The sequence below is a fragment of the Panthera tigris genome, chromosome B3, assembly GCF_018350195.1.
Source record: "Panthera tigris isolate Pti1 chromosome B3, P.tigris_Pti1_mat1.1, whole genome shotgun sequence".
NCBI classification, from domain to species: Eukaryota; Metazoa; Chordata; class Mammalia; order Carnivora; family Felidae; genus Panthera; species Panthera tigris.
In genome coordinates this window covers 6,529,091-6,556,919 of record NC_056665.1, presented here as the reverse complement: position 1 = coordinate 6,556,919, position 27,829 = coordinate 6,529,091, and the positions used below count along the sequence as shown (strand labels likewise).

General features: G+C 56.0%; 2 protein-coding genes and 1 non-coding gene across 11 annotated transcripts in view; 2 read left to right on the top strand and 1 right to left on the bottom strand.

Moving 5' to 3' along the window:
• The window catches only part of FANCI (FA complementation group I), a 102,035-nt gene extending 91,784 nt beyond the window's left edge, over nucleotides 1-10,251 (top strand). For 5 of the 7 annotated variants that reach the window (XM_007078234.3, XM_042988074.1, XM_015535780.2 and 2 more), the window contains exons 28-38: nucleotides 296-347; nucleotides 1,138-1,265; nucleotides 1,364-1,432; nucleotides 1,606-1,699; nucleotides 2,009-2,196; nucleotides 3,774-3,827; nucleotides 3,909-3,968; nucleotides 6,847-6,921; nucleotides 8,309-8,404; nucleotides 8,676-8,798; nucleotides 9,614-10,251. In XM_007078234.3, coding sequence (XP_007078296.3) covers nucleotides 296-347; nucleotides 1,138-1,265; nucleotides 1,364-1,432; nucleotides 1,606-1,699; nucleotides 2,009-2,196; nucleotides 3,774-3,827; nucleotides 3,909-3,968; nucleotides 6,847-6,921; nucleotides 8,309-8,404; nucleotides 8,676-8,798; nucleotides 9,614-9,676 — 1,002 coding nt within the window. In that variant the 3' untranslated portion in view covers nucleotides 9,677-10,251. The remainder of the gene's footprint in view (nucleotides 1-295; nucleotides 348-1,137; nucleotides 1,266-1,363; nucleotides 1,433-1,605; nucleotides 1,700-2,008; nucleotides 2,197-3,773; nucleotides 3,828-3,908; nucleotides 3,969-6,846; nucleotides 6,922-8,308; nucleotides 8,405-8,675; nucleotides 8,799-9,613) is intronic. The other 2 variants (XM_042988075.1, XM_042988076.1) reach the window with 2 other exon arrangements.
• Nucleotides 9,958-26,834, bottom strand: POLG (DNA polymerase gamma, catalytic subunit). 3 transcript variants are annotated; one of them, XM_042988079.1, is made up of 24 exons: nucleotides 26,666-26,833; nucleotides 25,126-25,905; nucleotides 22,164-22,359; nucleotides 21,101-21,265; nucleotides 20,829-20,975; nucleotides 20,598-20,677; nucleotides 19,611-19,793; nucleotides 19,357-19,511; nucleotides 19,060-19,186; nucleotides 17,952-18,188; nucleotides 17,684-17,750; nucleotides 16,990-17,070; nucleotides 16,685-16,771; nucleotides 16,268-16,375; nucleotides 15,309-15,469; nucleotides 14,565-14,618; nucleotides 14,345-14,462; nucleotides 13,743-13,878; nucleotides 13,402-13,648; nucleotides 12,057-12,179; nucleotides 11,759-11,927; nucleotides 11,436-11,644; nucleotides 10,493-10,653; nucleotides 9,958-10,046 (listed from the first exon to the last, which is right to left on the bottom strand). In XM_042988079.1, the coding sequence occupies exons 2-24, from the start codon at nucleotides 25,743-25,745 to the stop codon at nucleotides 9,988-9,990; spliced, it is 3,690 nt and encodes a 1,229-aa protein (XP_042844013.1). In that variant the 5' UTR covers nucleotides 25,746-25,905; nucleotides 26,666-26,833; the 3' UTR covers nucleotides 9,958-9,987. The 3 variants fall into 3 exon arrangements, with proteins under 3 accessions (XP_042844013.1, XP_042844014.1, XP_042844015.1); XM_042988080.1 differs by lacking the exon at nucleotides 17,684-17,750 and having other exon boundaries at nucleotides 16,990-17,110; nucleotides 26,666-26,832; XM_042988081.1 differs by lacking the exon at nucleotides 10,493-10,653 and having other exon boundaries at nucleotides 9,961-10,046; nucleotides 26,666-26,834.
• A 229-nt stretch (nucleotides 26,835-27,063) lies between these two features.
• Nucleotides 27,064-27,136, top strand: TRNAR-UCG. Its single transcript has one exon. It is a non-coding gene; the product is annotated as a tRNA-Arg (tRNA).
• Nucleotides 27,137-27,829: the final 693 nt, after the last annotated feature.

Genomic DNA, 27,829 nt, shown 5'->3' with positions numbered 1-27,829 from the left:
GGGGTAGAGGAAGCTCAGGGGGGTAAGAGTCCAGACCCCAGGACCTTTGGTCCTTAATGAGAGCACAGACTGAGAATTAAGTCATATGTTTATTATATTGTGAGAGAAGAATCACTAATTCTTCTAATAATTTTAGACTTATTTTTATGCTGTTCTTAGTAGATTATCACTTTAGATCCAAGCACATGTTTTGGCAGCTGATGAGATTTGGAAAGGTCTAGACTCCTCCAGTCTGACAGCACCTAGGTCTGTTTTGTCTGTTGGCATGTTTCTTTAATATCTGAATAATCTCTAGTTTGTGCAGATGTTATCCTGGACATCCAAGATTTGCAAGGAAAACAGCCAGGGTAAGTTTCCTTTCTTGTTTCCTTTTAGGCTTTATATAAAATCATCTTTACCAAATATATTGCATTTTGAAAAGGAAAGGTACTCATTACACAGTCACCAGAGTAACCAAACTGAGAAGGATCCACAGTACCGAGTACTGGTAAGGATGCGGCACAGTCAGCCCTCTCATCCGCCGCTGGTGGAGGTCTGCGTTTGACGTAGCCGCTTGGGAAGCTGTTGGGCAGTATCTGATTACAGTCCAGCAGTCCCACTCCTGGATCCTCACAGCAGTGCTATTTTAATAGGCGGAAACAAACCCACTTGTCTGTCAGCAGTGGAGTGGATAAAGGAATGGCCGTGTGCACGCACACAAACTACCAACACATAACGTGCAGGAATTGCACAAACGTGATGGTGAACAGAAGAAACCAGAGTATTTAAAGAGTACTTACTGCTTGGTTCCATTTACATAAAGTTCAAAATCGGACAAAACTAGATGTGATGGTAGAAATCAGGACAGCCAGTTCCTTGCTGGGGCAAGTGAGGTAGGAGGGGAGTTTCTGGGGTGCTGGAAACATTCTGTTTCTTGATCCGGGTACTAGTTATACAGCGATAGTGACTGCCTAAGGATAGGAAACCTCTCCCTTCTTTGGGCCCATGGACAGAAGTGTGCTTTGGTGGGAGAGCTGCCCTGGATGGACTGTGCGCAGCACTGCGGTATCATACATGGCAAGCCACGTTTCTGGGTAGGCACGCCATCCCCTAAAGACTGGGTTATAATTATCAATTTTCTCTCCTTCCCACTCTTAGAGGATGCCTCGTTTTGTAAGGGCTTGATGAATTTGCTCTTCAGCCTCCATGTTTTGTATAAGAGTCCTGTCATCTTGCTGCGTGACTTGTCCCAGGACATCCATGGGCATCTCGGAGACATAGACGAGGTACTGTAGCGAGCCTTCGCTTACGGCACCCTGAGTGGGGATCGCGACTGGGGGACAGCTTTACTGCCATTGTATCTCCCCTGTGTTTGCCTCCTCAGGATGTAGAGATGGAGAAAACAAATCACTTTGCGATGGTGAATTTGAGAACAGCTGCTCCTACTGTTTGTGTAAGTGTGGATCCCCAAGCCATGGGAAAAAGTCTTATCGTTCCTTCCATTTTATTCCATGTGAAGAGTAAATTGTAGTGGCTCGTGTCCTGAGGCCTGTAACCCCGCCTGCAGGTGGCTGTGGTTGCTGTGTTCCACCAGTGAGCCACACCGGACATTCTTTGCTTTCACAGTTACTTGTTCTGAGTCAGGCTGAGAAAGTCCTAGAAGAAGTGGACTGGCTGATCACCAAGCTTAAGGGACAAGTGAGCCAAGAAATGTTATCAGGTAAGATGCGTTCAGGATGGCGTTTCAAGAATAGTGAAAAGAGTCCACCAAAATCCAGATTGACTGGTGTGTAAAAGGGCAGCTTGATTCGTTTGTTGGTTTGAGCCGGATTTCCAACATGATGGAAAAGTAGACTGTAGTGTGGCTTATGACAGAATGGCTACTGATTCACTCTGCATGATGAATTACATGCTCGTTGTCCCTACAGACTTCCCGTTTGATGGTGGTTAGTTGATTTCTAAATTTCCTTCACTTGAACTGGAAAATAAGGTCAGTGGGTCTGAATGTGCCAATTTCATTTCCCTTTAGAAGAGGCCTCTTCTCAGGCAACCCTACCAAATCATCCTATCGAGAAAGCCATCATCATGCAGCTGGGAACTCTGCTTACATTTTTCCACGAGCTGGTGCAGACAGCCCTGCCATCAGGCAGCTGTGTGGACATCTTGTTAAAGGACCTTTGCAAAATGTACACCATCCTCACAGCACTTGTCAGATATGTGAGTATCGGAGAGGTGACCAGAGCCACTCCCACCGTGCTGCCCCAGCCAGCCCAAGACTAGGCCAGGGCAGCTGCTCACTGCTGTGGAGGCCTCTGTACAGAGCTCTTTTTGCTTATTTCCGTGCAACTCGTGGTTTGATTCTGGTTTGGTCAGTAGGTGGCAGGTGTCTCCATAATGGGCCAGGAAGAAACAGTTGATGACATGAATTCTAAATCTCCTTTAGAGGCTCTTATTTTTTGGCATGTAGGTATGTGACCCCTAATTGAGAATTCTGCCCCTTCGAATGCCTTCTAAGACTTAATCTAAACTATAGCTAGAGAATTCAATCCGATTCCTTATTGCACACAAATTACACTGTTTCAAACCAGTCTGGGCACTAAAGAGGTGTTTATTCCTTCTCTCCTTCCATTAACAAGTAGGTGTTAAATGCCTTACGGGTACTTGGGTCAGGTCAGGTACTTGGGTAGGAGAAAGGTAATTTTTTTAAATGCAAGGCATAGTCTGCCCTAAGTGTCAGTTAATGCTCCTTATGCTTAATCTGTTAACAGAGAACTCTTTTCTTGCACTTGGAATATTTTGGTCCTCAGCAAACATTCGGAAGGTGGTAGGAACTGGCTGATTTAGTTTTGATTCTGGCAGTGATCCATATGAAATACTTAGAAAGGTGTAGACAATCCAAGAAAGGTGCTAGACCCCCACGTGGTGTCCCCAAACAGCAGTGCGGCCATCTCTGAGAAGGTGCGGATCTGGCCATGTGGTGTGGCTCCTACACTTCTGTAGTGGAAATACTGAAAGCTGCTTCTCTCTGTTGGCATTTTTCTAACGTTTGTTTATTTTTGAGAGCATGGATGTGCAGGCGGGGGAGGGGCCAAGGGGGGGGTGTGCAGAGAATCCAAGCAGGCTCCGTGCTAACAGCACAGAGCCCGATGTGGGAGTCAAACCCACGAACCATGAGATCATGACCCGAGCTGGAGTCAGTCTGGTCCCTCAACCGACTGAGCCACCCAGCTGCCCCTTTATTGGCAGTTTAAAGAAAAATTTTTTTTAATGCTTGTATTCATTTTTGAAGGAGAGAGAGACAGAGTGTGAGTGAAGAAGGGGCAGAGAGAGAGGGAGACACAGAATCCGAAGTAGGCTTCGATTAAGACTCTGAGCTGTCGGCATGGAGCCCAACATGGGGCTCAAACTCACGAACGGTGAGATCATGACCTGAGCCAAAGTCAGACACTTAACCAACTGAGCCACCCAGGTACCTCTGTTGGCATTTTTTAAAGGAAAAACAGCAAAGTCATTGCTTTTTAGATGTAGGGACCATCAGCCTGAAGGATTTTTAAAGTAGTAAGCTGAGCAAGTCGGAAACAGAAACCCTTCATTGCCTGTTGTCTGGGGGGCTCAGGAGTCTTGAGGAGGGGACAAAGGAGAGCTTCTGTCTAGGCTTCTCTGTGAATAGGGTAGCTTGTTTTCTTTCCCATCTCGTCAGCAGTGAGCCCGACTCCCTTAGCCCACTGAGTCACCTGGAGGTGTCTGGGAACATTGCTAGAGGATGTAAACTAAATCTGGAAATTTTTGGTTAGTATCTCCAGGTGTGTCAGAGCTCCAGAGGAATTCCAAAAAATATGGAAAAGCTGGTGAGTTGCAAATTCCTTTCCTAGGAATGGGGAAGCATTTTATTCTTACAGTTACATTGGTTTTCTTCTCTTTTGCTTCAGGTAAAACTGTCCGGTTCTCATCTGACTCCCCTATGCTATTCTTTCATTTCTTACATTCAGGTAAGTGGTTCAGAGTCAGTACCAAAATAGATCTTCCAGTAAGAAAGGACTTCCTGTGTCCCCATGGGACCGCTTGATCATGTGAGCCAAGTGTATACGAAGTTTCTTCCCTACTTACCGTAAGCCAAAGGTGACTGCCCCTTTGGGATCAAGCCAAGGCTTGAGGTCTTCATTTATACAAAGAAAAAAAAGTCTTACTTAATTTGGAGAAAGTGATATGCTTGCATTTGGAGCAGGGAAGGAATATGCATGCTTGGGCTGTGACTTGGTTCATTTCTAGGTGATTCTAAATCTATGCCATCAGCCGTCCTTTAGTGTGTGAGTGAGCACATAAAGGGCTGAGATCAGTGCAGTGTATTTGGGAACAGCAGCCCTTTCAAGGAGGCAGAGGGCGTATGGGCTGTTCCTGTCATTTGCTCAGACCCCTTTCTTTCTTCTCTTTCTAAATTAAAGTGATGGGCTCTTTCAAGATTTGGAGACATTTTAAATGTCATTTGGCAGCAGATACCATCAGGTTCTTGTAATACTTGAGTCACTGTTAACTGTTGGCTTACACCAGGGATTGGCCGGCTCTGCATCATTGGCCTCTCTTGAGCCAGATAATTCCTTGATGTGGGGCCTCTTGCATGCATTCTGGGATATTGAGCAGCATCCCTGGCCTCCACCTTCCAGATGCCAGTAGGAGCCTCCCAGTTGTGACAACCAAAAATGTCTCTAGAAATTGCCAAATGTCCCAAAGGGGCCCTGAAGACCCAGTGTCTTCGGGGGCCACTTAGTCACTAAAGTTCAGAGTATTGCAGGGCAGTTCCTGATCTTCAAGGAGTCCAGCAGATGTTCACTAATGGGTCAGTTCAAGCAATGCACTGTGACTGCTTTCATAGTGAAGCCCTACTTGTTCTCTCCCTCTGCATTGTGCACAGGCACATCTTGCATCGGTAACTGCTTCGTTATGGGTATCGGGGGTGCTTCCTCCCCTCCCCTTGTGAATCAGTGACCGAGCAGTCTGTCATCCGCATTTGGCCAGAAAAGTTCTGAATAGTGTGCCGATAGCTGAGGTTCTCTGTCCCCTTGCCTTTGTGCCAGGCTCGTGCTATGGGTCAGGTCTTCTGTCTGGCCACAGCTTATGACCTGCTCTCACCAAGCTGTTTCTTCTGGCCCTCTCCTGGGACCTCGCCTGCATGCTTGCTCAAAACTGTTCACATAGGTGCCAGGAAGGGAGGGAGAGATAGAATCCCAAGCAGTCTCCATGCTCAGTGCGAAGTCTCACACAGGGCTCGATCCCACAAACCAGGAGATTATAACCTGAGCCAAAATCGGGAGCCGGTCACTTACCCACATTCGGGGCACCTGGGTGGCTCAGTTGGTTATGTTCTAATGAGACTTCATTTTCAGAAACAAGCTGTGGTCTGGTCTTGGCCTATGGGCTGTAGTTTGCCAATCCCTCCTCCAGAATCACACCTGATATTTGTTGTCATGTAAAGTATTGGAGGGTTTTGCATATGTTTCTGACCCGTTTCCCCCACCCACACAAAAACCAATTTATGTGTTCTCAGGGTGTTTTCCCCCTTCCCCATCTGTATTTGACTTAAAGCCTGACAAGTCAGCTGATCCACAGGCAGACATTTTTCTCTGTGAGATGTATTTAATGAGCAACCCTGGGCAAAAAGTGTATGGCTCCATTAATTCCACCTCTTATCTAAAAAGCAGCATTGGATTTGCCACGTCTTTCAGAGAGCTGTTTATTCTCTTACATCCTCATCTCTTTTCCCCACAGCCTTGGATCTCAATGAGAAGAAAGCAGTGCAAACCAGTAATTCAAAACCCTTAAGCATGCTGCTCAGAACATGTACCTTTAAATGGTGCCTCTTCTGGCTGTGATTTCAGTCCTTCCTAAATCAGCAGGAATGGGCAGTGGACAGGATCCCATCTTGGGTACCACCTCTAGAGAGACCCCTTGCTTCCCACTTGGTCACATGGGTTCGATCTATGGCTGTTTCCCTGCCACTTTCTTAAAAGGGCTTCACTCTCTACCCTGCCTTCCAGGACTAAAAATAGACCTTTATACCAGCTCCTCTGGAATCCCTATCATTTCTTAATTTCCAGAACATGCCATGGGACTAAGACTCCAGCCTCTCACACATGGTTCTAGTGGTACAATTCTCCCCATTTTCAGCTTTGCGTACCTCTTACTTGTCCCGTGAGGCCTGTGTGTTTCTTCCTAGAAGGCACACAACGCCCCTTCAGGTAAAGGTTCCCATGTTTTGTGTGCCTCACACGTGACGTAGGTCTTGACCGTCTTCTGCCTCATCTTGTACTTTTTGGTTCCTTTTGCGATTATTTACAACACAGGAAAGTGTTCGTATGACCTCTGAACCCTTCTCAGGCACGTAACCACGTGGCACACGGACATGTCTGGTGTCTGCCTCGAAGTGGGAAGGCTGGAGGCCCTGGGAGCAACCTCTCCAGCTTCCTCTCCTTCGTGGGAAACCCTTTGAGCCAACTGCCGAGCTGGGAAATCCCTATTCCTGCTGCCATCGTGACAGTCCCTGTTTTCAACCATCCTTTGTACCTCTCCAGTCCCTTGGTGGGTCTGGTACAAGAACAGTCATTCCTGCCCTCACTTTCATGTGCTAGTTCTAAGAGGGAGACTGTAAACCTCCCAGCGATTAAAAAAAAAAAAAAAAAAATCTGAGGATCGTAAAGCATCACAGAATGTTCCCCCTCTTCCAGCATCTGCTGTCAGTTATCTCCACCCGGACGTGGTCCCCTATAGAGTCCCCATATTCTGCTATCCTCACCTTCTTCGAAAATGACCACTGGCCTGGTAGCTCCCGTGAAGAATCTTCAGGAATGAGAGAATTTGTTTCTGTTTCTTCAGAACAAGAGGAGTCAGAGCCTAAAATACACAGGAGAGAAGAAAAAGGGGAAAACCGCTGCTGTTGCCACAGCCATGGTAAGCAGCCCACACTGCCGGCTGACGCAGCAGCACTCGTGAGCCTTGAGAAAGAAGCCAGTCACAGAAAGACCGCACATGCTGGAGGCTTCCATTTATGTGACAGGCCCAGAATAGGCAGGTCTGAGAAGACAGAAAGCAGATTAGTGGTTGTCTGGGGTGGGGGAGTGGCTGCTGTGAAACAGGCATGGGATTTTTCTGGGGTGTGTGTGAAAATGGCTTAAGATCTATTGTGGTGACTGCACAACTCTCAGTATAAAAAACACTGAACCGTGCGACAAAAATGGGGAGGTTGTGAGAGGTGTGAACTAGAGCTCATTAATGCTGCCACCTCAGTGTGTGGGTGCACGTGTGCTTCTCCGCTCACAGGATTTATATTCAGGTGGAACATCTTTTTCCTCCACCGAAAACTGCATACTTTATTCAGAAAGTGCCAGAAAATCTCAAGCTCTTTCTTTAAAAATGGAAATGGCTTTGGATTCCCATTGGAAAGGAATTATTTTAGGAAGGGCTGATGTGTGTGGAAGATGCCCCCTAAAGGACGTGCCAGTGTCAGTGAGGGGACAGGAGGAGGGTTCTCCCGGACACTGCTGGAACAGGTGCACAGTAGTGGCCTCTCAGGGGCCGTTTGGCAGTAAGTGCTGTATTTCAGGAGATCTCCACACTGTGCTTTACAGCAGTTCCACTTTTAGGATGTAGAAACTGTAAAGGCCTGTGTCCAGGACAGTCGTAGTAGTGTCATTTGCAAAAGCGAGATACTAGAAAAACTCTTACAAGATGGAAGATACGCACTAAGTGGACTGGCTAAAAGGTTTATGGTCTATTTATACCGTAGGATACGACTTAGGCATGAGAAAATACAAATCTAAATGTTCACATATGGAAATGTTCAGACGTAGAGCTATCTCCAAGATAATGTGATAAAAAAGAAAAAACAATGTCCTCCATTGTGGGCTTTATAAAAAAAAAAAAGTACAGAACACATCGATGTGTGTACATTTGGGAGGACCCACAGATTACAAATCAGACTGGGAGAAATCTGATCCCAATGGTGAAAACTAGAAAGGCACTGGTGGGCTCACTGTGTTAAGTCAGGGAAGCAACCAGATTTCTACAAACGGTCCTTCTTCCAGCCGGTCTGTAAAACAGGTACTGAGGAATTGTAAATGGAGAGATTTGCTGCTGTCTTTATCCGCGTCCAGGTCCTTCGAGGAGATTGAACTGGCAGACATCTTAGATTACTGGAATATGAGGAGTCCTGCATTTGACTGGAGGGCAGATCTAGCTTTCTCCTGCAAAGCCAAGAGCAGCTCTGCGGACTGTTTCAGAGGACAACTCTGAAAGCCCTTGAATCTGAAATTTAGGTCTCGTCTTCTTTGCCCTGTAGGCCCGAGTTCTTCGGGAAACCAAGCCAATCCCTAACCTCATCTTTGCCATCGAACAGTATGAAAAATTCCTCATCCACCTTTCCAAGAAGTCCAAGGTAAACATCCTCCGTTATCTTCTAGTGTTTCCATTTACCCTGCCAGGGGGCCTGGCACACAGAAGCGGCACAGCGTGGGGAAACCACAGCCCTTTGCTCTGTGATCTGATGGCCTGAATGCAGACCTCACATTAGGGACTGATCGAAAAGCAGGTCAGGTGGGCGCATGCTCGCTCCAAGTCGGCACCGAAGGGTTCGTTGGAGGCACAGCAGCAGCACCTCCGGGTGGCCCTGGCGGGACCTGTCATATAGGTAGGAAAACCTGTTGCAGGTGAACCTGATGCAGCACATGAAGCTCAGCACCTCACGAGACTTCAAGATCAAAGCAAACATCCTGGATATGGTTCTTCGGGAGGAGGAGGAGGAGGACGACGACGATGAGGACGACGACGAGGTCAGTGCCTGCTCCTGACTGGAGCGCAGCAAGCCCGGCCACCCTTCCTACTGGCTGGGAGCAGCACGGCTGAGGGGAGGGGGCCAGAGAGAGGGGGCGGAGGGGGTCAGGCGAAGCCGAAACTTAAGGGCTGTCAAGAGAAGGGCTAGGAGTTTGGCACCATATGAAGTTACCCAGTTTTGTGCACATTTTGGGGTAGACCTTTCCAGAAAGGGGGTGGGGACACACGTTCTCACCATGGGGTCTCCTGTGACCTTTTGAACCATTGGAAAATGACTACTTCCTCGCCCTGGGCCCTCGTCGTGAGGAGTTCAGGTAAAGCTTCCTGCGGCCCACCCCCACGTCTCAGCCTCTGGCCCGTTAGCTCTTCCAGTTGCAGTAGCGCCCCCAAGCCCCGTGAGCTCCTACAAGTTTCATTGGCTCAGGTCCGTCTGACGTGGAAACTGACATAAGCCACCCTGATCTGTCGCTTCTCAGAAATTTTGAACCTACGTTCTTCGGGCGGTCACATCCCAGGCTGTAACACACCTGGCCCTGTCTCCTGCCCTTTTACTGAGCCGGCGCAGGGCCACCCAGCACCCAGGCGCCTCTGTCCTCGCCCGTGTCTGTCCGCAGGGAAGGCATTAGCACGGGCCTGCTCCGCTACTTTAGAGGCCTCCCCGCTCTTCCCCCTCCCACTCCTAGGAGGTTGTTCTGTCTGTGGAGAAAGCACCACCACCACAGGCTTTGGTGAGAAGATAAAGGATTTTTGTTTTTATTTCCACTGCCTCTGAGCAGGCTTATCACATTAGAGCGTGACTTCTCTCCCCTTCTAGGGCACTGCGTCAGAGCACGAGGGACAGAACAAAGAACCCGCCAAGAAGAGAAGGAAAAAATAAATGAAATGCCTGAGTTAATGTGAACTTTGGGGCTTCTGCTTTCTTTGTACCCAGCAAGCAACAGTGCCCCGTTGTCCCACAGCCTGCACCAGTGTTAGCGTCTTGGTTCCGAACCCATTGAACTCAACTGCACCTTCAGGTAGAGGCCGTCGTGCCTGGCAGGTCCTGCTACTGACGAAGGGCTGGCGCGAGGGAAACCCTTTTGCAAAAAGCACAGCTGAAAGCCTGAGTGTGGGAGCCCGCACCGCCCTGACGAAGCTCCACGGGAGCAAATACAGGGCCTCCGGGCAGAGCTACGGTCCAGGCGGGCTTCATTTCTCCAAGGAGCCTTTGGTGAGTTCAATTATCTGGTAAATATCCAGCGCTTCACCTGAAAGAGAGTGCAAGCTGGTTAGGATGCTTCCTCGACAACTGTACCTCTGCGCCCGGAAGGGAGCGGGGAGGCCGGAGGAGTGGGAGTGTCTGTTCTGTACTAAAGAAGTTGTTGCTTTAACTTGTTCAGATTATTCAAAGCACAGTTTTTTTTTTTCTCTTGAGAATGCACTTTGAGTTTATACAATAAATCTTAAAACGCATTTTTGGTGTGGTTGGAGAGAGAATAGTACATAGCGAATATCTTGAGGTCTGGTTTCTTTGTGTACGTGAACAGCTCTCTAGAAACCTGTTCCTCTGCGATTTGAACAGCATGTTCACCTCGGGCCCGCGGCACGTGATTAACTGGAGCAGCCGCCGGCAGCCTTGAGCTTCCCGCTGCCCGAGACGGCTTTCGAGTCCACCTTGTGTTCTGCGCACAACAAACAAATGCGTGGAGCTCACCCTGGGGAATCCCGTATCTCCTTTCCATCCCAGTTGGGTTGGAAGGGGTTTTACAATCCATGGTCACTTCCTTCCTGAGGCACTGGTCAATATCGACTGTACTGAAAAAGGCGACTGACTGGGGCAGGTCATCCAGGCCCAGTTTATGGGCAAACATGCACCTGAAAAAGACCCCACCTCCTCTCAGGCGTGTCCAGCACAGCCCTCCACCCAGCAGCCGGACCCCTCCCGCCGACACCAAAATGAAATCAGGGACCCAAACACATCTTTTCTCCCCCCACGGTTTGGTCCGCTTTATTGACGTACAAAATTTGACTTCCTGGGCCAAACGATATTCAAAACCTATGAGGACCCTTAGCTGTAAGAGGGCAGGGGAGACCGTGTTAATGTGCAGAGTACTTCTTATTTGCCCATTAGGACAGATCTGGGTCCCAAACTGGTTCTGAGTGGCAGACTAACATGGAACTATAGTTACCATTTAAGCCACGTAAACTAGGAATCTTACTATAAAAATACTTTCTAAGTCACATTTAACAACGTTTTCTGTTGGTAGTCCAAATAACAAACTTTTGGCACTTAAGGAAACATTTACGGATGAAAGAAAACCCTCTCGTCCGAACGGAGAAAAGCTATCTGGCGTTTGATCTGCAAAACCCAGGTGTGTGCCTAGGGGAGGACAAGAGGACAGCCACCCTTCAGAACACCTCCCAGACCTCTCTCACTACCTCCCTGATCTGGTCTGGGTACATACATTCTTTTCAAACCCAAGAAATCTTTCTTAAAAGTTGAGACCGGTCTTTTCAAGACCGTCTTTTTCAACTAGACATAAAACCTGAAACCGGCACTTCTGGGGCGGTGAAAACGCACAGAGCATGCCCGAGCCTGGTCCACAGCCCCGCACAGGAGCACGTGGCCGGCCAGAGAGGCCCCGGGCCCCGCGTACCTGGTCAGGAGGTTGGTGATCTGCAGGGCCAGGGCCGCGCGGTAGCGGTCCTCTTCTCGCACCAGGTAGCGGACCTCGTCGTGGATGCTGATGCAGAAGCGCCCATCGATGGCAAATTCTTCAAAAAGCCACTTCATGGCCACGAGCATGAGGTGCAAATAGTCCACAGCAGAGCTCTGCACCACCCAGTTCACACGACTGGTCATAAACTGGGGGAAGGAGGGCATGGGTCAGAGGGGTGGTGCCGCACACCAGCTCGCTCTGGGGAGGAGCCCTGCCCTCCCGTGACCCCTCTGCTCGGGCTCCAAGGACAGTGAGATTACCTCCCCCTGGACGGCCGAGGGCTCCAGGGCTCGGCTGATACGGCAGCCCAGCACGGGGGTACATGGGGTGTCAGACGTGGCGATGCTCTCCAGCTTGTTGAACATTTCTGACTCTGTGCCCCCCATCCACGCTCGTTCGGCGACCACCTCCCACTTCTTCCAGTGTGACCTGGGGACCAGGGGGGGAAAGGGGAAGCTTTGCCTTTCAGCCTCTCAGAACTGAAAACGAGGCATCGCAGCTCTCCTGGGGCCAGCCCGGACCCCTCCCCGCCGTCCTTGGTACACAGAGGGCGCTCACTTTCTTGAAGCTTCTCTCTGGATCTTGCGCAGATCCTGCAGGGAAACCCAGCCATCTTCAGTCCTGTCCACGGGGAGGTCCAACTCCCTCACCAGCCACTCCCCCTCATCCGAAAGCCGGTACCTAGGGGCAGCGTCATCATTACCGTTCCTGTGGGATCGCCTCCTGTGTGCCAAGCCCGGGGCCAGGAGTGTCCCCAGATCCCCATGGGCTCTGCTTCAGGGAGAAACCAGCCGAGAGCCAGCAAGGGAGTCGCCGGGCAAAGGTGAAGCCCAGACAGGAGCCCGGGCTATTGTGGGCTGTGCCACGGTAGCCCAGTAACGGACAGATTCCGCCACGAAGGCAGATGCCGCAGACGCGGTCAGGAACCACCGAATGACCAACAGCTGCCATGTTTTAGTTCCGGAGGCAGCAAAGGCCAGCAGCCTGGCCGGAGGGGCAGTAGCAAATGGGAAGCTCCTTGAAGGGAAAAGGGCATCCAGAGAAAATGACCACAGCCAGGCCGGTTGATGACCTCCATTCCCGTCACCCGACTCCTGGCTTCGCAGCCTGTGACAACACCAGGCCTGTCCCCTCATGGCTCCGGAGCCTTGTCACTCACCACCTCAAAGCAGCACCAAGGCTCCCCCTCCTGCGCTCACAGCCCAGACTCTTGTGTGATGCCTTCAAATTCTCTGACAGCCCGACCTCTGTCATCACTGCTCTTGCGCCCCCCGTGCAAGCCGCACACCCCCCCTACTCTGCATGGTACCCCGCCCCCCCGTCTGCACGTGTATAGTCACCGCCACACCATCACCTGCCTACCCTTCGGTCTCACGAGGTGGCCGGCTACTTGGACACGGTCGCTGCAGAGCGTACCTACGGAAGCTGGCCGTGCACCTCTCCTCCAACACTTGCTTCGGGAACCCTCCCAGGAGCCCACTACAACCCTGAGCACACAAAAGGCGCCGCCAGAGGGAACGAGCTGGAGCCTGGGGAGGCTTCCTCCTGTTGCACAGTCAAGGGAGTCCGGTGTTGCACGGCTCCTTCCTGTCAACTCCTGCTGTCCCACCCAGGGCCTGCCCGGTTCCCCCTGGGTGTTCTGCATGACCACGGCTGTCGACGTGCCGCCACTCGGTGGCAACGCAACAAAAGGACAGCCTTCGCTCTATGAGGAAGACCGTGTAAGGTTATTAAAGCAGCAAATGGCACAACCTAAGGACAAACCGTCCTGGGGCAAGGTCAGAGGTCTGAACGGAAAGGGGCCAAGAGAAGGCTCAGGTGATGGGAAACGGGAGGAGAGCAGTAAAGGGGAGCAGGGCAGGCCTGAGGCCCCGGGGGTAACAGACGGGGGAGGGACCCTCACCTGCGAAGGCCCTTGGTGACGGCGTACATCTGCTGGGCCTTCTCAGCTGCCTCCTGACGTGTGAGCCGGTGGTTGAACTGCATGAGCAGGCGCTCGGCGAAGGGCTGTCCCGCCCCGTAGATGCGGCCATAGTTGAAGATCTTGGCGTGCTCACGGCTGATGCCCACCGTCGAGGCGGTCTTACTGTGTAGGTCGGTGCCCCTGCTCTTCCTGCCCTGCAGTGTCATCCAGCCGAAGGCCGTGCAGCCTGCGGGGAGGGGCAGAGCGGGTAGAGGCGGGCGTGAGAAGGGCGGCTCGGAGACCTTTTGCCAGCGAACGGCCCGGCCCCGCTTCCGGCTCACCGTGCATGCCCGCGAAGTGGGCGTCTCCAAGCACAGCCGCGATCCACAGCTCCTGCGAATCCACGTCGGCACCCACGAGGACGTAGCCGGGTGGGGCCTGTACCATGGCCTTCAACTCGCTGCCTACTCGGTCAGGCTGCAGAACAGCGAGGTCAGACCCTCACCAGCTACCCTGGTGAGACACCTCCCACCCGCTCCCCGGAGCCAGACTTGAGGGAGGATGCTGGGCCTCTCCCGAGGGGGCAGTTTTAGAAAACGCCACACAACTGCCCCAAACTCCACAGTTCCGGGGAGGGCCAGCTGGCAGCAGTGAGGGCGACAGGTAAAGACGCCCACCCTCCACGCCTGACCTGACCCTGGCCCCACCTAAACACCACCGCGGCCGTACAGATCACGCACACGTCAACATCTGGCTACGAGGCGGTACCCAGATCACGTCTGCTGAAGGAACAGACGAGCCGTGGAGCTAGATTTGAACTTGAGTCCCGCCTGTCCCAGATCTTCGGTTCCTTCTCCTGCTCCTCACCGAAGGCCCTCCACACCCCAGTTTCTAGAGACACAGGAGAGGAAGCGCAACGTCCAGAGGCGCAGAGGGCACGTACCCGGGCGTTGCTGGCAGTGAGCCACGTGGGCTCCACAGCCCGGCGGGTGATGGTGCCGGCGGTCACCACCTGAGGCAAGATGGCCCCGTAGCGGCCTTCCTCATCATAGCGGGGGTGCCTGGCAGGGTGGGGGAGGACACGAGTCTCGGCAGTTTGCCAGGGTCCTCGGGCCCGTCCCCACTCAGTTCTGCGATCCCCACAACCACCCGGCAGGCCATACCTGGTCACGGCACGGGGCAGAGCTGACCTGGGCAGCCACACCACCATCTGGGAGCTGTGGGGACAGATGGACTGAGGCTTAGGACGTCCGTGAGGAGAATCCACCCCCAGGCTCAGCTTTGGAGGCTACTGTGCCCCCTCCTTGCCCAGCCTCCCCTTCTTCACACAGACTGCATTCAGGACGGGCCCAAGAACCTACCACTCAGGAGCGTAAGCCACCTGAGACCTGGCCAGGCCACTACGTCAGTCCTGCCACGAGTGCCTCGGCCACGCCTGGGACGGACCTCAGCAGCCAGGGAAGTGCCCTTGTCGCAGCAGCATGCTGCTGGAGCCCCCCCACCCCCCCACCCCCCTTGCCGAGCCAGCCTTGAGGGTGAGTCCACTGCCATTCTCAGCCTCAGGACCCAGCTCCCAGTCCCGGATGCAGCTCTCAGGCCACCAACCCTCCACGGTCCTCAGCCACACCCAGGGCTCCAGCAGCTACACCATCAAGGCCCTACGGCACCACTCTTTCAACGTAAGCACGGAAACTGAAGCTAGGGAGGCAAGAGACTTGCCTGCGTTCCCACGGGACCAGAACCAGTAGCCGGGCCTTGAGACCACAGCCCGGCTGTCCCTCCAGTGCAGCACAGACAGGGTCAGGGCCCCTGGGTCAGGGGTGCAAGGTGGGGGGAAAGGGGCCAGGGCTGCCGCGGCGTGGCCAGGAGTATAGACAACATGTCTCTGCCCTCCGACAGTGGCCCACCTGATTCGTTTATGGGCATTCCTCCAGAAAGAAATCATTTTGTTGATTTCCAAGGCACGGGGCCCACTGGCGCCTCCTGGGCCGGCCTGTAGCGTGCCGTCCTCCATCTTGGGCAAGAAGTCCTTGGCAAAGGGACTGCCCACATTGAAGCTGCTGCCATCCTGGAAAGGGCAAAGGAAGCAGGGGCTGGAAGCTGGTGGCAGACCCCTGGCCAGAGAGCCCATCAATGCCCTGTGCACCTCAGCTCCGCCCAACACTGAGCCCAGAACCTCGTGCAGAGCAGCCTGGGGCAAACCCCTGATTGCAACACACCCGCTCCCTTCACGACACAGCCATCCCCCCTTGTCTGTGTGTGGGGGGCGGGGGGAGAGGTGCGTTCCAAGATCCCCAGATGCCTGAAACCACAGACAATGCTGACCCATACATGCTTTTTTCCTTATGTATATCTACGATAAAACTTAACTACACGCAGGGAGATTAACAATACCTAATAGAACAGAACGGAGCAATGACCTGTAATAAACGTGAAGTGAACGTGGCTTCCCCCTCTCAAGACATCTCACGTACTGCATTCACCCTCCTTGTGCTGACGTGAGATGAAGGGAGGGGAGTGACGCAGGCACTGGGACCAGCGTTAGGCTGCTAGTGACCTTCTGATGACACGTCAGAAGGAAGATCATCTGCTTCCGGACCACAGTTGACCCGGGCAACAAACCATCAGTCAACAGAAGCCATCATGCAACAGATGTGGTGGCGGACACCCAACAGGCCCTATGTCATTCCGTCCCACCGCCACGCCCCTCGGAAAACACACTGAGAGACGGTGAGCCGTCTGGGATCACGCTCTGCCCCATCAGGCGTGTCGTTCCTGCAGAGGGCGGTTCCGGGCCCGAGTCACCCTGGGGGCCCGTGGGCCCCGAGCACAGCGAGGGCAGCACAGCCGTGAACCGGACACACACCTTGTGAGGCAGCTTGAAGAACCAGCAGCCGGGAACATCCACGTCATTGTAAGGTCCGTTGCCATGGTGATAGGCCGGCTGGCTGGCTCTGGGGCCACCAGCAGCAGTCTGTGGGGGCCACACACCTAGATGAGGCCCTGCTCCAGCACCTGCATTCAGCGAGGGCCACGGGGTAGGGCGTGGGAAAAGGGCCTGAAGAGGCGAACAGGAAGCTGGGAGATGGCAGGATGGCCCCAAGGATCAGGCTTCCTCCTAGGCCTCCGACAAACGCTGGGCAACCCAAGGGCAAGGCAGCTTCTCCCCAACCCCCCGGAGACCTCGGGAACTCTCTGGCAGGGGAGAGCGACTTGGGCACAAGAGCAGGGCCCGGCCACCCAGCACCCACCCGGAGAAGCCCAGAGCAGAAGCCCCGCTCACCGGAGCCGGGGGCTGATCGGGGACTGCTGCTCCACAGCGCTCCTCCCTGGCCTCCGCCTCCGCCTCCAGGCAGCCCAGCTCTTCCACCTGGATGGGCCCAGGTGCCCAGAAGTGAAGCAGGGGGCCAGGCTGGCCCAGCTCCACCGGCCCCTCCCCAAGACATTCACACAGCCCAAGCCAGCCTGGGGTGAGTGACCCAGTGCCCCCAGTGTCGTCCCCCACCTCCCCCACACCGCCCCCAACAAGGCTGAGGGTCGTTGGGAGGGAGCAGAGACTCCAGAGCCCAGGTTCGGGGCCGCCCTCACCGTCTGCCACACGGCGCTGTCGTCGGCGAGCAGGAACTCCTCCGCCAGGCCTGCCTCCTGGGGCTCCGGCTGCTGCTTCCCCTGTTCAAGACAGTGCTTCCTGTACAGGGACTCGATGGCTCTGGGCAGAGAACAGCAGCAGCAGCCTCTGATTACTGGGGCCCGCTCGGGGCCGGGCAGCTCGCTGGGGGCCTTCCACAACTCCCTGTCAGTCCTCAGAACCAGCTCTGAGGCAGACCCGGACGGCGCTTTCCCTGGTTCTTCGGGAATGGCAAATCACAAGGGACACGGCCCACCGGTGGCAGGCTAGGGTGCCAGGGCTGGTCTGACCCAGATCTAAGCTCCTCCCGAGCACACGGCCACCGCCTCCCCTGGAAAAGCTCTGCTCCCCTGGAGCAGAGGGAGGTCAAGCCCGGCCGCCCCTGCTGGACCCCAGCCCCTTTTGTCCCGAAGACCCCACGGATGACTCAGGCTGGCCTGCAGAGCCAGGACTCTCAACCTGGGCCACGTCAAGTGCCATGGCTTGTCCCCAACACCTGTCAAAAGCTCAGGGTTTAGGGCCTTAGACAAGTCAGCCGGCTTTCCTAGGCCTTTATTCTGCCAACTCTAAGATGGGGAGAACCACGGTGTCTCACGTGAGGGGAGCACCGCAACAAAAGGTTTACGAACACAGAACATCGCTAGCGCTCAGTACCTTCCACTCAAGCCCGTCTGCCCTGCTGCTTCTGATGGCCCCTGCTCTGACGTTCCTGTGAAAGCAGCTGGGGTCCGGCAAGACCCAAGGGCAGGGCGTTAAACCTCCACAGGGCGCCAAGGCCCGGGTGGAAAGGGCAGCCACGGAAAAAAGAACCCAGACTCTCAGACCCCAGCTCTTCCCACTAGCCCGAGCTGGGCTTGCGTTGTTCAGCAGGGGGAAAAGGTCCTTAGGCTCCGCCCCTTCCTGCCCTGAGCCTAAGCCTCACCTGTAGGGGCAGGCCACCCCAGCTGACGCCAGGGCAGCTTCCGCCGGTGCCTTAGCCAAGTTGTCCCGCCGCCCGGGCACCAGGTACCCCCAGCCATGCCGCTCCGAGAAGTGCAGAGGAAAGCCATCCCAGGTCATCGCCATGAGTTTGGGAGTGACCCGCATCTGCAGGCTGAGGAGGCTAGGGCCCGGGGTCCATGCAGGGTCATCTAACCGGGGGCAGAGCTTCCGGTACCACCTACGTCCCGCCAGAAGAGAGCAGTGTCACAGTGGTGGGGGGAGGACAGCATGGGACTGCAACCCGGGTTCCTTCTCCCGTGACCTGACCCACCCATCCTCTAAAGCCCCCTGGGCTTTCTGATGACTTCAGTCTATAGTCACCAGATGAGCCAGGGCCCCATAAAGTCCCCTAGAATAATTCAAATATCTGAAAAGAAAGATCCTATGTCAGGCCCACAAGCAGGGCCCAGGACTGGGCTCCCTCCCAAGCTCCATTTCGTACAGGGTGACAGGCCAGAGGAGACAGCACATCCGTCCCCACCGCTGCTCTAGAGACCCGCCAGGGCCTCCCAAGCTCCGCCTCTCACGCACAGTTCAGCCAGCACAAGGCGGTGAGGCACCCCGCCCAAGACGACACACCCCGGGTCACGCAGGTGCCGAGTCAGTACCCCGCTGTTCGCCCTGGCCGCCCATTTTCTCATCTCTGCCAGTCGATGAGGCTCAGATAAAAAATCACCTCCTCAAGGAAGCCTTGATTTCCCCAGAGAGAATTAGGTACTGCCTCAATCCTGCTCACTCCTCCTCCTCATCGTGGTTATGAAGACCGGCTGCACTGGCCGGTCGTCACACCTGGCTCCTCCTAGAAGGAGCTCCTGGAAAGGAGCCGTGTTCCTATCTGTGCAGTGGCTGCCGTGGGCCCGGCACACGGCAGGTGTTCAGTGTACTCGTACTGAGTGAGACCAGGGAGCCGGGGGTCAGAGGGAGCAGACGCCAGGAGGACTGGAAGACAGCAGAACGGACGGCAGCCAGGCAGGAAGGGCCCACACGCACACCACCTCTGTGCTGGGGCCCGGAACAGCGGAGGCCTAACGGGAGGGGACAGGACTCACCCAGGGTGTCCAGGAAGGTGCTGGGGGCGCTTGGGCAGGATCTCTGCGGTCCCCTTCAGATGCTCCAAGCAGGCGCGGGCCGTGACATCTCGCTGAGCCTCCTCCTCCTCACTAGGGGGGCCGGGGTCTGCACGGGGTGGGCAGGACGATCAGGCCCGGGGGGAAGAGCCTCTCAAGAAGACCTGCCCGGCCGACTCCTCCCCGGAAGGCTGAAGCTGCCCCTTCCGATGGCCCCCTGGGGCCCAGGACCTCCCCAGGGACCACCTCTGCCCCCACCTCCCGCCGGTGCTTCCCCACCTTCCTGGTCCTTGGGATCCCCAGGAGCCCCAGCCCCCTCGGTGGGCAACTGGCTGGCTGCAACTGGCTCCTTCCTCTTCACCTGCTTCACCTTCTTCTGTTTAAACTCCTGCAGGCCCCACTCCAGGTCCCAGAGCCAAGGGTCTTCTTTGTACCTGCAGAGCCAGGCCACCAGGGCAGGGGATGGCCAAGCTAAGGCAGGCCTCTGGCCGGCCCACGCCCCCCTAGATCCTGCCCTCCCAAGGCCTGGCTACCTCTCTCCTGAGAGCAGCTGGCAGGCGTCGTCGGCCAGGTCCATCAGTGACTTCTTCATCTCCCGCTGGAGCTCCTCGTAGGTGCTCTGTGCCTCGGCCAGGTACCGCTCCCAGTTCTGGTTGACAGGCAGGTAGGAGACACCCATCTCCAGCATGCCGGCCAGGGTCACTGGGTGGGGACACCTGCGGGGCAAAGGCCAGGGTGGTCATCAATGACCACAACAAAGCGGGCTTGGGCCCCAATACCTGAGCCAGTCCGGAAAGCCGCAGCCCAGCCACCCACGTGGCACAGCTCTTAAGCGAGACCAGGCTCTCAACTCCAGCTTGACTATGTCATAGCCGTGAGACAGTGGGCAAGTCGCTTCACCTCTCTGAGCCTCAGTTCCTAGATCCATAAGCTGGATAGATCTAGGGGTAACCCCATCCTCGGGGATAACACGGGAATTACAGATCCAAACGTGAAAATGGCTGCCACCCCCTGAATAACAGCTAAGTGCCAGGCGCTGTGCTCACAACTGGGGGAGTCCGGTACTATCTGTGTGCGCTTCACAGACGGACACACTGAAGCTCAGAGAAACCTAGTGACTTGCCCAAGGGCAAACGAGTTAGGACAGTCAAGATTTGAGCCAGGCTAGGTGACACTCGTGACTGGCCACACCGTAAGAGTGACTCGCTAGCAAACATGACCATGATGAATGTGAAGGATTCAGATGGCCGGCTCAGGATCTGGGTACGGAGAGGGCGCTGCATTACCCAGGACCAGGCACGTGAAACCCGGGCACAGCCCTCGGCCCTCCCCTCCAGGCCTCTGTAGAAACCCAGAGCCCAGGACCCAGGTGGCCACCAGTACACTGAGTAGCTCCATTCTCACAACCCGGAAAGGCCAAGGTCCACGGCCTGACAAAGACCCAGCACCACCTGAAGACGGAGGACCCAGCTACCGGGAACCTGCTGACCCCCAGGGTTCTCACCGGGGCCCCCCCTCACCTCTCCAAGAAGAGTGGTAGCTGCTGCTGGAAAACCTCGTAGGTGGCCCACACGTCCTGGGCACAGTACTGCATCAGGTCCTGGCACAGGCGACAGGAAGGCGCTGGGTGGGCAGCCATCCCACTACCATGGCCAGGTCTCAGGGTCAGGTGTGGCAGCTATACTCCCCGGGGTCGGGTCGGCTAGGGTCTGCCACACCCACCTCCCCAGAGCCCCGCTCCAGCGCCGTACCTGGAAGTTCTCACGGACGTCCTTCATGCTACCCTTGACAAACAGCTCTCGAGGCTCCTTCTCTAAGGGAGGCCCCCCCACGTAGAGGCTGTGCACGTCTGCCAGGTTATTGACACTGCTGATGTCCAGCCAGTCCCAGGCTGAGATCTAGGGGGCCCGGAGCAAGGGATACAGCACATCAGCCTGGCCTCAGGACAGGCAGGCAGGCAGGCAGGCAGGCTGCTGAGACGGTCCCAAGTGCCCCGCTCTGGCCTCCGGCAGCGAGCTCTCACCACTGGGCCGCTGGCTTTGTTTTGGGACTTCTGGCCTCGCTGCGTGGGGTGCCGGGCCTTGCGCTTGCCCTGTTTGGCTGCCATCCACAGACTGCGCTGGAAGCCGCTGAGCCCCGAGATGGCCATGTGCATGCTCATGGTGTCCAGAAAGCGCATGCGGGAACCCTGAGGAGGAGAGGGGCTGCGGCTGGGGCCACTCCAGCCCTGCTTCGGTGCCGTCAACCCACCAGCCCCACCCCGGCCTCCTCCGGTCACACGGCCTTCCACGCTGAAGACCAGCTCACGCGTGCTCGTGCTTCTCCCTCCGACTGTGACGGGCCTGCCCTCCCAAATCCGAGCCACCCCTGCAGGTGCGGGCCTGGCTCAGTCCCAACACTCAAGTCCTCCCCGGCCTCCAGCAACAGCTCTGAGGGCCGCCTTGGGAACAGAGTGTCCAAAACGAGGCCTTCCGAGCTCCCAGGCTCGGTCCCTGGCCCAGCCCTGCTACTCACAAGGCTGTGTGAGCCTCGGCTATACGCCAAGGCTGCCCTCGCCTGCCCTTTCTCCTGGGGTGGTTGTGAGGAGGCGATGGAAGGACACCTCTCATAAAATTCAGGATGCCACAAGCACCCACCGGGCATGGTTCTGAGTGTCTGACGTGCGCACTGTTCAAACCTCCCCGGGGATGCTACAAGGCAGCTTCTGCCAGCTTCCTTTTTTGACAGATAACGAAACCGAGGCTCTAAGGAGCCTCTATCTAATCTCTCTTTTCACAGATAAGGAAACTGAGGATGTTAAGGCGCTCACACTGCTGGTCCCTGGCTGAGGCAGGATGTGAGCCCAGGCTGCGTGGCCAAAGACCCACACGAAGCTCTAAAACGCCACACAGAGACAAGAGATGTTAGTACTCTGTGACGACTCAGGTCCCGTACCAGGCGAGTCCTGGGCACAAGGACCAGGGGCAAGGCTGGTCAACAGGAGGCCCTGAGCTGCTACAAGAAGAGCGACGTCTTCCCTAGCCACTGAGATCAGAGGTCTGGGGCCACCCCACGCCAGAACCTCCAGCTGGCCCCAGGAACCTTACCTGGATCAGGTACTGCTCCCTGATATGGGCGCGATCAAAGCAAACGTTGTGCCCCACCACCAACTGCTCCTGCCAGTCCCGCTGGGTGGGGCCGCCGGCGCTGGCTGGGACCTCCAGAGGAATGAGGTCAGCCGGCGACAGCTGGCTGGTCCAAGAGTAACGCTCTTCCACCAGCCGCCGGCTGCACCAGGAATACCTGAGGGAGGTGAGAGGCAGACGGGTTCGGCACAGAGCCATTCAACTCCCGCCCCACAACACCCACCGCGCACCTACCGCCACACGCCAGGTCCTGCACTAGCGGCTGGGACACCAGGAAGACCAAGGGGTGCTCCTGACCCTCACAGAGCTGGAGGTCAGGTGGGTGTGTGGGAGGGAGGTTATGAAACCTTTACTTTTCACTTCCACGGATAAAAACGGAACTAAGTGCCACAGTACTGGGTGTCCAACACAGGCATCCAGCCCGGGCCATCAAGGCGCTTGCTAGGTCCAGTGTTCACAAAGTCTGTGCTGTTTATGAACGCTGTCAACCCCTCAGGTCTTTAAGCACAAGACAGCAGGTGTTCAAAATGCTAGCGAAGGAGAGAGACAATTACAACAGAATCCAAAGTGGAAAAATGTTTTTTTAGTTGCAAGTGGCAAAAAAAGAAAACAAACAAAAAACCAAAAGCAAATGCTGCACATGTACAGGATGAATCACCTAATGGCTGGACAGATTCTGAAGGACAGACCGAATCCCACATCTTGTGGGCGGCGCTGTGCAATGGAAGGACCGTGTGCTCGTGTGCAGGGGCGGGGCCGGGAGGGACTGAGGACCCCAATTCGGGACCGGGGCGGGGGGGGGGCGAAGGGGGGGGGGAAGGCTGGAGTGCGCTCAAGATCCGCGGGGCTAAGCGTGCGGAAATGGCCACTGAAGAAAAGCCTGCTGTGAACGACAGATCATGCCAACAGATGAGAGCCAGTCAGCATCAAAGTGGTGACCAGGCCGCGTGTGGCCAGCACAGGTGCAAAGGAGCTTCCTACAACCCTCTGCAGGGGTTGGGGCGGGGGGCGGGGGCCATCTGCCTCAACAGTTTCAACAAACATGAAACTGTTTCTTAAGAGGAGGGGGCTACTGGCAGAAACAGATTCCTAGTTTTCAACCTGCTGAAATCTAACTCACACTCCAACTGCTGCTGATACGCTGGGGCGCAGGCTGAAACCTCCTCCCCGCTTTCAAAGCCCTTGAAAACACCCCTGAAGAAAAGGCTAGAAGATGTCAAATATTCAAGGCTATGGTGAGGACAGGAACTCTAGTAGCAATAAAAAGTCATGCTGGTGCCAAGATCTGGGTCTGCGGCTGTGCACGAGAGCGGTCTTACTATAAATTTATGATTAAAAAAAGAAAGAAAGAAAGAAAGCCAAAATGCAAACAACTTTGGAAAATTTAAGATGAGTCAGATCAATGCCATTAATACTCTACGCTTCTCCTATGAATCTCAGAGAAATGCTGACACCCGTGTGATGCCCCTCTCGGCTGATGACCACGGTCCTTACCGGCGACCCTGGGAAGCTGCCCTATGGGATGTCTAAGCCACCCACCGATCCCACCCCCCCCCCCAAAGTTTCCGGCTGTTCTGGAACTTGGTGTTACACAGCTATGGGGCGGGGACATGCCCAAGTTCGAAGTGGACTGCTATGACGGCCCCCACCTGGTAACCCTGCTCCCCACCATAGCCAGGCTCCCAGGAGGCAGGTCCCCAGATGCGCCCAGGCCTCAGCAGTGCCCCTGGCACCTCTGGCAGCAACGGGATGAAGATGAGAGGTGGACGGGAAGGGCAGGGAGAGGAAGGAGGAGGAAGAGAAAAGGGGACTTCAGGTAAAATGGCCAAAAAGGACCAAGAGAGCAAAAGACAAGTCTTTCTTGCCACTGGTTTCCTAATTCTCCTTCTGCCACCATCGCCTGCTTTACCTTCTGAAACGATGGGCGCATTCCCTCTATCTTGACCGAGTTACATAGTAAGCACTGAGAGGCTCATCTTCACTGGAACTAAATCAATGCGGAATCTAGTTTCGCTCTTTGCAGCCATTAATGCCTACCTTATCTATTTAGCCATGTTTTCACCATTTTCAACTGCATATTTAACATTTCGCAGCTTTCTTTACAAAGATGTAGCTTCCAATAGGAATAAAGAAACTGCTAACTTTTTTGCTGGCCATGCCTGAAAGCTTTAAGGTTGTAAATAGTATTTTAATCCTGGAATGAAGAATAAAAAAGGGGAGAAACAGGACTGCCATCATTGTTTGAAAAAGAAACGTGGGTAGCACTTAGAAAGTTATTTCAAAAGAAGAGAGATTTGGATATACCTTTTGGGGACCAAAATGCCTGCTTGGGAGGCTGGGGGAAGGAAGCAATGTTTCTCAACTGGGGATGGTGGGGGGCGGGGGGTTGCTGCCTCGGGGTGGAGTATATTTGTGACTTGCCAGGATACTCGCTCTGGTATTTAAGAGAGCGGCTGGGGACGCCAAATGTCTTATACCTCCTGGGACAGTCCCACAAAAGGGAGAGTTCTCCTGCCCACAATAACCAATAGCGTCCGCAGACAGAAATGCTGTTTAAACATTTTGGACTAACTTCTCAGGAAGCTATTGGGGGGGGGGGGGGGGAAGGCACCAAATCATGGTAACCACAAGTGCTCTCCCCGTCAGTCCCAAGTACAACGGTCTACTGAAATTCTCCACATGGCCCCTATCACCACCTGACATCTGCCTGGGAGGCTGTTTCCTGCCTGTATCTTCCCGCCAAAATGGAAGCTCTGTGAAAGCTAGGGTCAAGCCTCTTTGAGTTCACCAAGGAATCCGCAGTCCCTAGAAGAGCACCCGCCTGGCACACAGTGGGAGTTCAATAAACGTTCACTGAGCCAAACTATTAAGCTGGGCCCCCCACGTGAGCTGAAGTCCCCACCCGAGCCCAGCCCCTACTTACCAGGCCGAGGGGGATATGGCCACCGCCAGCGTGGGGCAGGTTCCCTCTGCCAAGCAGACCTCCACGTCGAACACCAGGGCCCGCTCCTCGGGGATGGCCACGGGTACGGCCTCCCCCGCGGGGCCGTACCGGGTCCAGCCCTCCGCCCAGGCCCAGCTCGGGGGCCGGGGGGGCAGCCGGGCCCGCAATAACGAGTTGGCCGCCTCCAGGTAGGGCAGGCTCTGCTTCTGGGCCAGGAGGCGGAAGTGCTGGTCCAGGCTGCCCCCGTAGAGGGGCGGCAGGCGCAGCTCCACGTCCGGCAAGGGCGTGGCCGGCTGCCCCCAGAGCCCGTGCCTCTGCAGGTGCTCGACGCTGCGGCGCACCGCGGCCTCGCCGGGCTTCTCCGCGCCGCGCCCGAAGATTTGCTCGTGAAGCCCTCTCGAGAGCATCTGGATGTGCAACGGGTTGTGCCGCTGCTGCCCGCCCTCCGAGGATGGCACTTGCTGCGGCCGCGGCGGCGGCGGCCCGTCGCTGGGGACGGGGGCGGGGCCGGAGCCGGAGCCCCAGCGCCCGGGAGCTGGAACTGGCCCTGGCCCGACGGTGGTGGCGCCGGCCACCTTCTTCCAGAGCAGGCGGCTCATGGTTGGTGCAGGGGGCCCCCCGCTGAGAGTCAGGACACCGGGCTTTGGGCTCCAGCTTGGCTGCTTTTACTGGCCGAAAGACGTGGAGAGAGACACGTCCTGTCTCTGCGTTCCAGTCAGTGAAATGGGTCTGACCATGCCTGCCTTCCACCCACAAATCCTGAAGGAGACAGACGACACAAAGTGTTATTTTGGACCCCAGGCATTTCGTGTTAGGTGACGAGCCGTCGCTCCCTGGGCACTTCCTGCGTCCGGGGCAGCGTGCCAGGAGCTTTTAGGGACAGTTTCTCAGTGAGGCCCCAGACAACCACGGGAATCATCAATACCCCTCCTGAGGAAACTGAGCTTCCAGCGGGTTCATCAGTGAACTTGGGGGAGGTGAAGGCAGTGGCTACGAGTGACGGTCCTAGAGGAGGACGCGGCGGGTATGAATCCCGGCTCTGGCCGTTAGGAGATGCGTGACCTTGGGCAAGCTCCCTAAGGCCCCAATCTCCTACTCTGTAAAATGGGGTTGAGGATTCTACCTGTCACACGGGACCGCTGTTTGGGTGACACAGGGCGAACAAGTCGCGAGGCGCGGCCGTCGGCAAACGGTGGCTGCCATTACCGCGACTGCCGCGGCCCGAGGGCCTAGCGCTGCCAGGTGCCAGGCCCCGGATTCGAACCCTCAGGGCGGGCAGCCGTCCCCCGGAGCCCCCACCCACGCCCGGGCCGTGGCCCAGCCGGCCGAGGGCGCCCCGCAGGGGGCGGCGGCCCCCGCGCGCCCGGCCGGCCGGCCGTGCCCGTGCCCAGCGGCGGCGCCGCGGTGCGCCCTGGGACGAGCCTCCGCCCAGCTCGGGGCCTCGCTCCCTGCCTGGAGAGGGAGGGGCTGCGCCGCCGCTCAGCGACCCGGCCTCCCCCGGGCCGAACCCGCCGGAAACCTCTGTCCGTCCGGTGCTTCCCGGGCCGCGGCTCCCGACCCCAGGCCGACCGAGCGGCGTCTCCCTCCGCGCGGCCTACGCAGCCTCGGGGTGGCGTGTGGCCTCCATCCGACCGGTCCGCCTCGCTGGCAGCCGCAACTTCCCGTCTGCGCCCCGCTCCGTCCCGCGGCTACCCGAGAGGCAGGCGGGAGACTCCCGGCGCGACCAATAGGAGGGCCGCAAGTGGACCGGTCCGCCCGCAGGGGGGAGACGGAGACTTCCGGGTGGGCTCTCCCTGCGGAACTCTGGGAGCCAAAGTCCAACCTCCCCTGCCCAAGAAACAAATGGGTTGGTCCCAAGCAAGCCGGAGGGCGGTAGTATTACTTTTTAGATTGTCCAAAGAGCACCAGGCGTCGGGCGGCCGCGTGGCCTAATGGATAAGGCGTCTGACTTCGGATCAGAAGATTGCAGGTTCGAGTCCTGCCGCGGTCGCAGCGGGTGTGCTTACAATTTTTGGTTAATTCTTCGCCTCCTTAGGAAGGTAGCATCGGGACCACCTGAAATGTTGTCGCCTGTTTCCACCACACACTGAAAACTGGGAACGCCCCGACCCTCGGAAGTAACTGCTCCCTCCCACCCGTCCCTGTGACGTTGCTCGCCTACGCCTCCCAGGAGGAGGGACACGTTTCTAAAATGCACCACCCGCGGGTCCCCTCACGCAGGTGTAGGAGAGGGGAGAGCGCGGGGCATCCTTTGCGGAAATCCCAGTTTACGGTCGATTGATTCGCCGGAATGACAGGGCTTCTCAACTGAAAGCAAGGTGCTTCCTTCCCCAGCCCCGCGCTCTCCGTCGTCATCCTGGGCCATCCTGATGGGTAAAAGTGCTCCCTTATCGTGGAACCCGAATCTGCCCGTCGGTCACCAGCCCCCGGCCAAGTGCCTGCGGCTCCCTCCGGGCTGGGGAGCCTTCCAGCCTTTGCGGTCTCTGGCCGCCGTGTCCACCTCCTCTTGCTCCTGGGGCCGCGACAGCTCTGCTTTCGATGCTCCTTCGTCCGTGGTGGAGACTGTAAAGTACCTGGCGGAATAAGACCCACGTGAATAACAGGAGCCTGAGGGTGGGAGCCTGAGCCCCGGCTGCGCGGATTTGAGCTCAAGAGAGATACGAGGTCAACCTGAGCTCACAGA